This window comes from Lynx canadensis, chromosome X (assembly GCF_007474595.2).
Source record: "Lynx canadensis isolate LIC74 chromosome X, mLynCan4.pri.v2, whole genome shotgun sequence".
Lineage (NCBI taxonomy): Eukaryota > Metazoa > Chordata > Mammalia > Carnivora > Felidae > Lynx > Lynx canadensis.
In genome coordinates this window covers 88,722,597-88,737,066 of record NC_044321.2, presented here as the reverse complement: position 1 = coordinate 88,737,066, position 14,470 = coordinate 88,722,597, and the positions used below count along the sequence as shown (strand labels likewise).

General features: G+C 44.0%; 1 protein-coding gene across 1 annotated transcript in view; it reads left to right on the top strand.

Moving 5' to 3' along the window:
* Positions 1 to 14,062, top strand: part of DCX (doublecortin) — a 176,514-nt gene extending 162,452 nt beyond the window's left edge. Inside the window, 2 exon segments of the mRNA XM_032592072.1 lie at positions 12,548 to 12,642; positions 13,997 to 14,062. Coding sequence (XP_032447963.1) covers positions 12,548 to 12,642; positions 13,997 to 14,062 — 161 coding nt within the window.
* The last annotated feature ends 408 nt before the right edge of the window (positions 14,063 to 14,470 follow it).

Below are 14,470 nucleotides of genomic sequence, written 5' to 3'. Positions count from 1 at the left end.
TGGCAGATATCAGAATTACACACAGCCCTTGCTCCCTACTAGCAAAAACAAAAACAAAAACAAAAACAAAAACAAAAAACCAAAACACCTAAAGTGGTGTTCTCAGGAGAGAGAATTTAAATCTTTATTTCAGGTAATTCATGAACATCAATGAAGCCAAATGCTGGCCTGGCCAGCCTTAATGGCAATTTCCAGAACGTCTGAGCTCATCACAGATGACGTGTCTAGATCTTTCACATGATTTCAGCCCCAAAGCATAAAAGGATCCATGTAACATGACCTTGTCTATTCCATGGCAGTTTAGAGCCATGTCCAGGGCATCCACTCAGTGAACATTTCACAGGGACAAAGCTGATCTCAGGCAAAACAGTACTTTAGGTATGGTTTGGATTTGACATACCCATTTTCCCCTTCCCACCTCCACGTCACTCAGGACCATGCCAGGCTGGCAAGTGGAGGGGGATAGGATATGGAAAAGGAGAGGGAAGCATCTCTGTAGGAAGGCCCAGTGACACCACTTCCCAGTTTTGTGATGTGGGACAAGTTTCTTACCTTGTCTAAGACCTGGTTTCCATTTTGGTTAAGTTAGAATTTACACATCTGGAGATAAAGATCATTTTCCAATATTATCGGTTGTTTCCAATTTATAGAGTTGTACAGTAGCTTCCACAGAATAAGGATTGTGTAACCAAAAGGATGAGCTATAGACCATGCATAGTTTTGCATCAGCACATGTCAAGGTTTTTCCAAGTTCTTAGCAAGGGACATAGGTAGGTTAATACCCATTTCACCAAAGAACAGTGGTGTTGAGTGGGGCTGAAATTCTTTGTTCTTTTCTAGGACATGGCAGTACCACCATGTTTCCATCCTGTGTTCGTCTGTCTTGGATCTGGGACTTGTGGGAGGGATTCACATTTTTTTTCATTCAACCTGAGAAACTCAAGGTTGTAGAAGATAGGCCATTTCCAGGGAATTTTAACTACCTTCCTTTGAAGGCAAACGACAGCCAAAAATGTTCCTCTGCAGCAGGGACTCAAACCAAATGAAACATTGGCTCAGTTCGGGTTCAGTTAAAGGAATGTTTTGATGTTCTAGTTCATTAGAAAATATATAGGTTTGATTCTGGTTTGAACATGTTTGCTAGATTTTCAAATACTTTTTTAAGAAGAACAGAGCAATGGAGTTGGGAGAAAGCAAATATTTATTTAAAGTTATAAAATAAAACAAATCTTTCAGAGGAGGGTAATAGTGAAAGAATAAAAGAAATAAGTCAAATAGACATTCATATATATACTATATATATATATGTAGTATATATATACTATATATAATAGTATAGTATATAGTATATTAGTATATATAGTATATATAGTATATATACTAATATACTATCATAGTATATTAGTACATAATACATATACTAATATACTATCTATAGTAGTATAGTGTATATATATATATGGACATCTATTTGACCTATTTCTCTTATTCTTTCACATATATAGAATATATGTATATATATGTATAATATATATACATATATGTATAATATATATTACATATGCAATACATATGTAATATACATATTATACACATACATATAATACATATACATATACATATTATATGTAATTGTATATGTAACATATATTACATATATACATAGTATATATATGTGTAATATATATACATATATATATAGTGTGTATATATATATGTATATATATATGTGTATATATATATATATATATACATATATATATATATATTTGGTCCAATTCATGGTTCAGTTGGCTTGAGGTTTAGGAAATTGATGCGATTTGGTCTGTAATTTGTGTCATAATTTGATTCCTCAGTCCTTAAGTTGTCTCTTTTCTGTTCTTCCCATGAGTAAATCAAAATCTGTATACTTTATTCCCTTTGAGTTCAGTCCCCACTCCTGGCAATGTTGAGTGTACCCCAAATGGAATGTCTGTTGTTAAACCCTAAACGTAAGTTAAGGAAGGATTCGGTCGTCTACATAATAATGCTATAAGGAGCTCTCATTCTTACTGGGCAGAGCTGATGGACTCGTAGAATCCAAGTCCCATTAGCCATGTCTGTCTTTAAAGTAGGACAAGGAACTGTGGTAAAGCAGAGAAGAATCTGAGCCCAGAGGTCTCCTCTGAGATGTTTGAAGAAATCTTGTGTAGTGCCCCCATTTTGATTAACCCAGGACTTGCCATTTTGATGGGCAAAGGGAAGCCTGGCCTCAGAACTGCAGGAAGACCTTTCTAGTGCGTCGCTGGCTGTTTCCATTTCAGCGCTGGCTGTTTCCATTTCAGCCATTAATGTGTTAATTTTTCCTTTTCTGCAACTACCCCCAATTGAATTGAATTGAATTAAAAGGACAAAGTAGCTAGTTGCTGGGAAGGAGTCTTTTCTTTTTCTTTCTTCTTCTTTTTTTTTCCTTAAGGAGCCTCCAAGGAAGCTAATTACCCACCCTGGTAGGCTGAGAGAATTGTAATGTGATAATTAGTTTGGTGTTCTTCAGTAGTAAGTCATTGTTGTAGCAACCCAATGTTCCCCACCCTCCTTCCTCCCAACCTATGTGTACCTATTCCTGAAAATCAAATCTTCCCTGTTCCCAACCCCCTTAAAAAGAATGGATTCTGCACCAAAATATACAGACTTTGTAAGGGGAGGTCAAGGGACACAAAACAGCGGTGCAGTGGGTGTGTGGGTTCATGGGAGAATTGTATCCAGAAGTATTTCTCTTCCTAACTGAACAGGCTGCTTTGAGTTGCCTGAGGAGGGACCTAGCTATTCTGCCCTTCCCGAATGTGATCGTCTAGACCAGCTCTGTCTAATAGAAATATAATGGGAGCCTTGTACATAATTTTAAATTTTCTGACAGCCACAGTTAAAAAGGTCAAAGAAACAGAAGAAATCTGTTTTGATAATATATTTTAATCTACTCAATGCATCCAAAATATTATCATTTCAACATGTAATCAATGCAAAAAAATTCCAATGAGATCTTTTCCATTCTTCGAAGTCGGGCTGTGTCTTACAGCACATCTTAATTGTGGCTCCCCACACTTCAAATGCTCAAAGGCAAATGTGACTAGTGGTTACTGTACTAGACAGCACAATAACTTTCCTCTCTTAGAGAGGTTCAAGATAACGATCTTCTACATAAATTAAAGCTCTGCACTTTGCAAAATACTTCCAAATTCATCACCTCAGTTGTCACTCACAATAGCACCGCGAATTAGGTTGGGAAAGGAAAATCATCCAATTTGTTTTTTTCTTTTAGATGGGGGAAACTAAGATATAAAGAGGCTCGGTATCTTGTGGTCTTCTCAATGTCATGCAACTATTTACTACCCACGAGCCAGAGCCCAGCTGTCCTGACTTCCAGGCAGACAATCCCTGCACTGTCTTTGAGGCAAGGTGTGGGAGCTCCAGAGTGGTAAATAGAAAGGTCTCTGTTGTATGGTCCTGGCTTGTCTGCTTCCTTCCACCTTCCCTCACCTGGAGGCAGGGGAATGGAGTGACATGTGTGTCGTTCTCTTTGTGCTACCTAGAGCACAGCTATGAGGAATTGGGCACCTCTGTTTCCAGGGCCTGGTCCTAGACATTCCATTAGCTCCCCTGCTGTCACTCCAAGGGGAAGGGGTGCTCTGGGAAGAGAAAAACACCCCTTGGCCCTCCCCCGTTCTGATTCTTTCTAAAACCACAGCTTGTGTTGAGTTTCACTGGAGGAACTGCCCCATATCTAAGGCAACATTTGCATTGGCGTTGGAGAACCACCTGAGAAATTGTTGGCACGGGCCATAAAATGGGGACCACTGAGCACTCGGCAGGGCTTGGGATGTGGTGGTGTTGACCCGCCTCCCTGTAATAGGAATCTTACACACACCTGCTGCAGTCTGGGACTTGCGTTTAAATGCAATTGACTCTCCAGAGTTTGGATGGGGTACCTAATAGAGCTGGGTACTGTGCGGAAAAGGAAGAAGATGAACTCCTAATCATTAAGAAGCTTATGATTTATTGGGGGACCCAGTATACATACGTGTTTAACAAAACATTTATTTGCAAATACTTACATAGTTCTTATGTACCAAGCAACTGTGCTAACCACTCTGCACATATTAACCAATTTAATCTTTATAATAACCTCATGAGGTAGGCGCTGTTGCCCCTGATGAAAGCTAGAGCGTATGAAAGCTAAGTGACCTGCCCAAGACCGCACAGCTCCTAGGTGTTAGAGCTGAGGTTTGAATCCAGGAAGTCTGGCTTCACAGTCCACAATTTAACCATGGCTCCGTGGTGTTAAATATGAGTTAACAGTAATGGTTTGTTTCAATGCCAAGTGAATGGGAGATACAGGCAGTAAGTGCTAAGGGAAGCCTTCTGGGAAAAACTGGGGCTTGAAGGAGGGTTATATTTCAATTGATAAGGACATGGATTATTTCTCTCTTTTTTATTGTAAAGAGAGAAAGATATAGAGAGCACAAGTGGGGGAGAGGGGCAGGGGGAGAGAGACAGACTCTCCAGAGACACGGGGCTTAATCCCATGACCTTGGGATCATGAACTTCAGCTGAAATCAAGAGTCAGATGCTCCACTGAATAAGCCACCCAAGTGCCCCAGAAATGGATTATTTCTGACAGAGGGGGGAAGCATGAACAAACGAGTACGGATGGTGATGAATATAGCATATGAGGGTCCAGGGAAGCAGATGTTAAATCTACGTCTCCGGCCCCAACTCTCCTTCTGGATGTTAATCCCATGAATGCCTACCAGGCGATCCTACTTAAATGTACCAAATATGATGTGCCTAATGACCAAAAACATTCCCACCCCCAACTCCCTGTCTGGCAATAGAATATCTTCTATTCTGTTCCCTGGGTCCAATGCCTTGGTTTTATCTTTGATTCTTCCTACTCTTGAATCCTTCAAGTCGGCCATACGCTGCTGTTGTTGAACCTTTGAAACATCTTCACATTACTCACACAGAAGTCCCTTCCTTTTCGTCGTCATGTGATGCCAGAATTACTCAACAGACTCCTAAGTAGCATCCCTCTTTCAAATCTCTGTCCCCTTGTGCTCGCTTCGGCAGCACATATACTCAAATCTCTGTCCCCTTTTGCATCTGGGGTGGTGCCACCATATTTCTCATCCTAAAACACATTTCCATTGTGTCACCCCCTACTGCAGAACCTTCAGTGGTTCCACATTGCATTCATTGACCACCCCCATGGTAATGGCTGAGAAGGTAAAAGAGAGAGGGGCAGAGAGCCAAGGGCTATGTTTTTGGAAGTACAGCAAGAAACGAAAAAGCAATAGGCTTTACTCGGGAAAGCTTCAATCCTCTAACGCCTGACCTGCTAGCCAAAGAAAGTCCTCAGCCCGTTGAGATTGATAAGTCATCCCTCGTAGAAGCGGGATTTCCTAACTCGGTGCCTATATATTGCATAGTTACTCATGTCCTTCCATTTCTAGTAGTGGCAATAGTAATATTAAGAGAAGAAGAGGTTATTATGAAGCCCTTTCTACATGCTAAGCACTTAGCTAAGCGTTTTATGTATAGTCTGTCATGTAACCCTCAAAACAACAATTGAGATGTGCATTATTATCGTTCAAATGTTGCAGATGGGGTAACTAAGACCTACAGAGGTTAGGTTACATGCCAGGTCACACATCCAGGCTAAGCCAGGATTTGGAACCTTGACTGGTTCCAAAGTGTGTGCTCTTTCCACAAATTAAGAGCCCTGTAGTTGTTGTTTTTTTTTTTTTTTTTCTAGTTTCTACCCCATGAAACCAGTAGCGAACTCTGACAATAGGCTTGCTCCGCTAGAAATATGTTCTCCGCAGAACCACTTTCAACAGCAAGGAAATGTTGTCAGCATTATCAAGTCTGAGAAAACAATCCTGGCACTTACATCCGTCTTCTTACAGATGTCTTCTTCTTGAGGGGAACTGATCTGTGTCAAAATATTGCAGGCATGGGTACACATGTTTGTTTTGCAACCGGGAAAACTCTTATTTCTCTTTTTATTTAGAACATTCCAAACTGCATGCTGCCCAAGACTCTGTAGGAAATAGATTTAAAATTCAAGTTCCAACTCCTGAAGTTCCGGTATCTCACAACCTAGGATTGAATTTGGCGTGGGAACCAGCGCTGTGATCAAATCAGTGAAGAACTGCTCCTGCTTCCCTAATGGATGGGTCTGGGGAGAGGGACACAAGCTTTTCCACTGACGAGAAACAATTAGCCAAACCATCCAGACACCCATCCCAAGGGCTCTTCGGAACGAATGTGTGAAAACCACAGGCTCTATGTCTTGGCCTTGTTCTGAAGTAAGCTGAAACCACCTTGGTTCTACTTGGATGGCCTACCAGAAAAACTCCCTGTATATGTAGGGAGCAAACAGGGGGTGTATTTGAACTGGAACGCAAGAACGCTTAGAGCATCTCAATACGAGAAAAAATGAGGGAGTGGCTGAATTGTGTATTGAGATCTCCCTCTGCAAGGCATTAGGGAATTAGGCATATGATGTGCTCACCTTAAGGCAATTTTGAAAGGAATCTGTAAGTAAATCCCTGAGGCCATATCCATTGAGGAGAAGTAATTTATACTCTTGAAGCAAGTCCTACTCTCTCTGAACCTCTATATTCTTATGATTAAAAGGAGACCATTAATTCCTGGCCATCATTGCTTGAGGTTATCGGGAGAATCATGTGAATTCATATATGGTAAAATGCTTTGAAAACATTTGTAGAAATACAACTGCAATTTTTTCGTTTTTAAAGTTTTTTTTTAATGTTTATTTATTTATTTTTGAGAGAGAGAGAGAGAGAGAGAAAGAGCAAGCAGGGGAGGGGCAGAGAGATAGGAACACAGAATCCCAAGCAGGCTCTGCGCAGAGCCTGACATGGGGCTCGAACACACGAACTGTGAGATCATGACCTGAGCCTAAATCAAGAATTGGATGCTTAACCGACACCACCCAGGCCCCCCTACAACTGCAACTATTAAGGTGGATCTCAAATTATTGTCATGGCTTTTTTTTTTTTTAACGTTTATTTATTTTTGAGACAGAGAGAGACAAAGCATGAACGGGGGAGGGTCAGAGAGAGGGAGACACAGAATCTGAAACAGGCTTCAGGCTCTGAGCTGTCAGCACAGAGCCCGACACGGGGCTCGAACTCACAGACCGCAAGATCATGACCTGAGCCGAAGTCGGCCGCTTAACCGACTGAGCCACCCAGGCGCCCCTGTCATGGCTTTTTTAAGATGGGTTTGTTTGTTTGTTTGTTTAGTGAGCAATATTTCAAAATAGACATTCAACCAAAACCAATAGGCTGCTTTTGAGTTGAGCTCAAGCGTTGTGATTCGAATGGGAGGAAAAGCCAGAGCTAAGTGAATGAGCATTATCAGTTTGGTCTCCTGTCAAAGTTTGGGTAAAAAGCAGATGCCAAGCTGGCTCTTTTCTTTCTGTGCCTTTCTGGCCATCCAAACTTGAACCCATAAAGTATAATGACATGTCTAACTCGCTGCCCAAACAGTTCTATAATTGCCACACCTGGGGCTACTTACACCCACCTTCCACGCAGCTGCATCCCAGTTTCCAAGGACTAGTCCAGCCTCCAGACAAGGAAATCCATAGTCTAGGAGCTCAGCATCACCTCTGCTTGGCTGGTGACCATACTCTGTCCTTGGCTGCCCATGCCAGAAATTGGACCCTCTCCTTGTTCTTTCGAAACTGACTCAACCCACCTTATTCCTCACTCCTGGGAACCCCTTTCCCCCCCATACGTTTAAATTCCTATAAATAGGTAAGTCAACCTAGTTACCTGAGCAGCCATCTGTTGTTTGGATTTGTCCTGCTCCATTCTGACCCAGCCAAGGATTTGAAGATGAGCACTGGGGCCAGGGCAGGCATCGATGATTCAGAGAAGCTAATGAGATAAGACTGAATGCCGAGCCAAGCTCTGCCATTGTGCTGCGTAGCTGAGGGACACCAGCTGAGGGGAGTAATAGACACAGATACCGTCTTCCCAGAGAGCTCTGTGGCCTGAAGGTAGTTACATGCCATGCTGGCTCCTCTATCAGCTACTGTTTCCTGACACTGTCTATGACACCCAGTCTCTTTGGCGAATAAAAGGAAGTGCTTGCTAAATACCTTCTAATCTAAACTAGATAAGTGGAATAAAAGTCCAGAAGACTTTTTCTAAGCTCCGGTGTCTGCTTCTACCTTGTCCTACTCATCTCTCTGTTCTCTACAGCAACTTTTCTTCCCCCCTTCCTTCCTGCGTCAGAAAGTTGTCATGGGGAGGAGTTCCAGAAGCAATTCATTTATAAAAGGAAGAGTGACGTAGCAAACACTGAAAGCAAACCGAAACACACATAGGCTTTGGGATCAGAGAGACCTGTGTTCAAATCCTGATTTGCTATCCCTAACTGGAGCAAGATTCTCTTTCCCCATTGGAAATGAGAATACAACTAAAAGTGGGTTTTTTCTGGGGGGGGGGTGGGTTGGGAGTGCACGCAGAGTGCCTGGCCTATCGGATACTTAAAACGCACTAATTATTATCTTGGTGTTTGTTGATAAGATGGCCTAGGAGACTACAAAGTTGTGATGTACCTTGTTGTAGAGGGAAAAGACAGATATATACAATGACAAGAAAGGAATGAAAGAATTCGGACTATGGGGAAATAAAAGGTGACAACAGTGAGACAACGCGGTGGTTCCGAGGAGGGACGTGCGAAAGAGAGACGACTAAAAGGGGGCACAGTCTCCCCCAGTGCATCCCCAAATTGCAGCTGAGAATTAGAAGCTCAGAGACAAGAGCTAAAGCCATTTAGTAAAGAAAAATAAGGGGCAGTGAGGGATGTCAACCAAGTTATTTCCAGCCACTCACTGTCACAATGAACTGTCATGGCCTTCTGTGTGGATTCGCCAAAGTAAGCCAGTGCACAGTTCATCAGGCCCTGTTTGCATTTTCCCCTGCTCCTTCTTTTACCTGACCCGAATCCATATCAAATGGCACCCTCCCAGATTTCCCCCCCCCCAGAACCCATAGAAGAAATGCACATATGAATGTATTTTTATCTAGTCTGTAAATGCAGGAGCTCCTTCAGCTTGTGAGGAATTGACATTTGCTTGTGCGTGTCTATGTTCTTTCATTTCTCTGTGTCCGTCTTTGGTTTCTTTTTTTTTTTTTCCATCAGGAAGTCTGGGAAAGTGCATTTTTTCAACGATGCAGTGAGTGGCAGTTAAAGTATTAAGAAACTGATTTTCAAAACGCCTGTTGAATGTGGATGACACAATAAAGGTTAAGATTGACTAGCTGGGGAGTGGCAGAGAATAAACACAGACACACACAGGGAATAGAGAGAGAGGTATTGATAAAATATGTATTTATGCACTACCCCTAAACTTCTTAAGTGAGAGAGTTTCAGAGGATATTGAGAAAAGTACTAGAAGTTGCACAAGAACCTGTATGTGCAGGTCTGTGGCCAATGAATGGGTAGAAACTGCCTCACAAGCAGACATGCTTGTGGTTCACGATGTTCTACATTTTGGCAAGACTGGCAGGCTCATCCTCAGCTAGAGAAGAGTGTAGGTGGACAGAGACAGTTTGCACATTGGGAGTGTAGTAACCACCGCTGTGTCCCATGACTGACACATGCTGGGGAACTACCATCTGTTGTCGCAAAGGGAGGCATCAATCATGTGGAACAAAATGCCAGAACTTACCTGGGGATGCCTACATCTGTTAGCCTCCGCGGCTGAGGGCAGGGATCTTGGGAAGACGCGCATTACATCAGCTCAGACTGATGTCCCAGATTGTTCTCTATCTCGAATACCACGGGGTGCGATTTAAAATGCCTGCTAGGAAGGACCTGCTAGGTCCTTCAGGCACTGAAAGTGTGCTGTAACTCCTTCCTTTTCCTCTAATGGATTACTTGGCCCCACTGTGGCTCCGCACACTCTGGCCTTTTCCACAGTGCCTCCCTTATTCACTAGAAAGCTTAGTACCTTGGCCAAGCCTAGCTCTCACAGTCTGTGCTGGCCAGCACAAGTCACATTCTTCTTGGGGTTGCTTACAAGGTGGCTTGACTGTCTTCTAGGTCTCTGTCTTCCACGTTGTCCCTTCTCTCCCTTCCCTCCCCCCCCTTAAGTCACGGTCACCTCTCACCTGGACTATTGCATTGTCTTCTAACCAATTCCTTTGCTTCTACCCTTACCCCAGCCCAACCCACCCCCCCCCCCCCGCCGCCCCCCAGCCCAGCTTTCCTACAATAGCTAGAGTAATAGTTTTAAAATGCAAATTCGATAGTATCACTCTCAGATTTCTTTCACAAATCAACCCCAAACAAAAGGCCCCCGTCTGGCCTTTATGCCATCTCTGGTCTCATCTCTTGGAGCTCACCGCTGGCACCCTGTGCTTGAGCCATTTTGAGCTATTTGCCGTCTTCAAAGGTACTGTATTCTTGTACACCTCCATGTCCTTGCCCCTCCTGGGACAATCCTAAAGTCTAGAGTACTCATTCTGCCCTCTAGCTCCAATTCATCTTTTTGTAAGGGCTTTGAGATACAATTCACATACGAACTTGCTCATTTAGAATGTACAGCTCGAGGCATTTTAGGTCAGCCACAAAATTGTGTGACGGTCTCCACTATTTATTGCCAGAGTATCTTTACCCCTCTAAAATAAACTCTGCACCTGTTAGTGGACACTCTTCATTTCCCCCCAGCTACCCACTTGACCATGGTCAGCCTCTGGCAACCATTGCTCTACTACTTTCGGTCTCTATAGATTTGTCTCCAGTTATTCCAGAGTCATCCTTCAAGATTTTTCTCAGGTGTTGCCTCCTCCTGTGTGCCTCCCAGTCCCCTGATTTCAAAGCCTCTCCTCACCTCTAAGAATTACCCCTGCATGGCTCTGCCATAGGACTTAGCCCACCGTATTCTTGCCTGCTTCACCACGGGACGTGACTTCTCATCTCTGAAACCCCCATGTCTAATGCTTGGCCTGCTTTAGAGAAAGCACCTCGTAGCTACTGGCTAAATGAATGAATGACTTCCAGGAAGCCCTAACAGGGACAGAGGCCTCTCAGTGAGTGGGTGAGAGATGCATTCACTAGGATACAGGTCAAGCGGATGCCTACACGCCCATTCTTCAGCTTACTTGCTCTTGGATAAACTCAGCAACCACCCCACTGATGTCTCTTCCATCTCTACAGTTGATACTCAGGTTCCAGAACCTAGGGAAACGTGACCATAAGTGAAGAAGCGAAAGTATATCCTCAGGAAATATTCGTGATACAACAGTTTAAGCTTTCTGATGTGTGTGGGACGAACAGCAACACCCTCAGGCTATTCTCCTGCTTCACGTGTTCAATTCTCTCTCTTCCTCCCTCCCGCCTTCTCTTCCTTCTCGTTTCTCTCCTCCTCCTTCTCTCTCTCCCTGCCTCCACAGACCTTTGGGATATTTTTTAAATATCCCTTTATTTCTAAAGCACATTTCAGAATATCTCTGATTAACAATATGGGTCCTTAGATTTAAGAAACAATTAACTCTAGCATGAGATGTCTAAATGTGAGTCCACTCGAAAGCTGTTTAATTGTTCCATCCCATGCACCATATTTTTTTTACATGATGGTATATTTAAAAAGCTCATTAGCAAAGGGGATATACAACATTTGCCAACACGATGGAGCATCAAGATGTTACATACTAAACCACCTCATTTTCAGCATTGTGTCGGCCTAGAGAGAAATGGGGGTGCACCCTGACTCTGGCCATCACTGTCTGTTTTCCTCTGTCTCTGTGCCTTTCTCCCGATTTCAAACGTCTTCATTATTTTCTTCTAATATCTGACTCTGTCTTCCCCGTGTCCCCTCTCCTCCACTCCTGATCTCTTTCTCTCCTTCTTTTTTTGATTCCCTCCTCTGCCCATTTGCTGTCCAAGTGTTTCTTTACGTCTCACGCTGTTTTCTTCTTCCACTTTCTTTCCCGTTCTTCTTCCTGAGTAAGCTCCCTTTGTCTTTGTTTCCTTCTGTTCTTTTCAGCCAGGATGCGGCCGAAGAGAGAGTGGGGTGGCAGGGAGGTGAGAACAAAAAGAGACAGTGGGGAGAGATTGGCTATCTGCCACATCATCTGCTTTGTGCCTCACTTTTTTTCTCACTTGTAACCTTGAAATGAAATCCTATGTTCCCAGACTACCTCCCAGAGATGGTGTTAGGGTCAAACTTGGGAATGAATATGAGAAAGGTTTGAAAAGAACCAGAGCCCTGTAATTGGAAGCGCTCAGGGGAAAGGGTGGGAGGATTATGGCCCTGCACTGCTCCAGGATCTAATTAACTGAGGATTGCAGTTCTGGCCTTTCTGAGGAATGTGTTTCTTTTCACCTTTGTTCCGCTCATCAAATCACTTGGTTGTCTGTGTACCTTGCTTGAATGTTCTTCGTGTCTTCGGAGGGGAAGGATAACTGGTTCTTTTGTATGCTGTTGATTCTTATCCCTTCCTTTTCTCTTGCCTTGGGCTAGCAAACGGGACCTCCAGCAGCCAGCTCTCCACCCCCAAGTCTAAACAGTCACCCATCTCCACGCCCACCAGTCCTGGCAGCCTCCGGAAGCACAAGGTATTATGTCTCTTATACCTTACTAAACCCCTTTGCACTCGGACTTCTTTGAATGGCTGGGTGAGGGTTTGCTCCGCCATCCAACTTCAACAGTGCACCAAGGCCAGAATTTCCCTTCATCTGGTCCTCGAGCTTGAAGACCTGGGAATCCCAGCAGGGGCCAAGCTTCTGGTCACTTTTATTTATTCCTCCCACATACCCACCTCTCCCCCCCCCCGCCCCCGCCAAACACGTTTATCTACTCCAAAAGAGGTAACAAAGGTCCCAAACATCCACTAGTACTTAATGGTATCACCAAATGATGGCTCAGAGGATGAGCTGGGCTCTTTTCGCTCCAATTCAGAGGCATAGCAAAGAGGGCATTGAGGGCAACATATGTCCCCAGGCACCGGTCCGTGGAAGTGAAAGACAGCATCAAAGAAAGTTAGCACTGAGTTACTCCCTTTGCTGGACGTCAAAATATGAACAGACCCTAGTTTCGCTGTGTATTCTTCACTCCCAGGCAGATTCTGGTACAGCGTAGGAAGAGAGGGCACATACATGCCGCATTGACCCTGGGCACCATTCACACATCTAAGTCACTCAAAGTAAATATGCCACTAAAAGAATAGAACTTTGTAAACTCTCTAGCCCCACTTTCCAAGCAGATTCCCACCCAGAAGTCTCTTCTGTATAGAAAATCTGAAGAGGTCACTGCCTTGAACCTCATCTCTGAGGCGATGTGAACGTGGTTTCTGCTCTGATGACCCCACCGTGGAGCAGCTTCCTCTAGGATTCTTTTGACTTCTTCCTGCTCAGAAGACTTGGGTTGAGATGGTAAAAGGCGAAAAGCCACCGATGTGGCCAACTCCATCATGGAACCATGGATGATCAGAGCTGAAAGAGATTTTAGATGGAGATACATGAGTTTCCTTTGATTCTCTCAATAAGCTTGTGAGGTTGGCATTTTGCAGGGGAGGAAATTAAGAGCCAGGAGGGTTAAGCTACTAGGGTGACACAGCTACGTAGTGTCACACGTAAGACTGGCACCCAGGTTACCAGCAGTATGCTGGAGCCAGTTCATGCTAGCTCACGAGAGGCGATGGTGAACATCGCTTCCCCAGCTCTGTGCTCAGCGACATCCTGTTGTAACCAGAACTCAGTGGTGGTAGGAGTACTTGCACTATGGAAATCAGCAAGCACTGCCAACCAAGGCCATTGTTTCCACCCCCCGCCCCACGCCACCACCCCGAAAATCAGTTGTTAAACATTTAACAGCACACCACTGCCTGACATTCATTTTCATTTTCTTCTCTCTCCACTAGGGCTTTAATTTCCTGGTTAATCTGACCATTACCTGTCCTGTCATTCCTAGTTCCTGTTCCGTTCCTTTAATGACCCCTTTAACTCTCTGGTATTGACCCCGGCCAGAACCTTCTAATTGTCCTGCTTAGCTATTTTGTTTCCCCAAAAGAAGGTCTGCTGAACTGTCCGTGTAGCTAATGTTATGGGGAGGTTGTAGCTTGGATAAAAGCTCCTCTTGCCGTCAGCTTTCAGTAATTGTGAGCAGCTCCTATGCTACCCTGCTTTTTTTTTTTTAATTTTTTTAATGTTTATTTTTTGAGAGAGAGAGAGACAGAGCATGAACGGGGGAGGGTCACAGAGGGAGACACAGAATCCGAAGCAGGCTCCAGGCTCTGAGCTGTCAGCACAGCGCCCGACGCGGGGCTCGAACCCACAGACCGTGAGATCATGACCTGAGCTGAAGTCGGACGCTTAACCGACTGAGCCACCCAGGTGCCCCAATGCTACCCTGCTTCTTACTGTAGCTTTGCCCTATGCGTTTCTG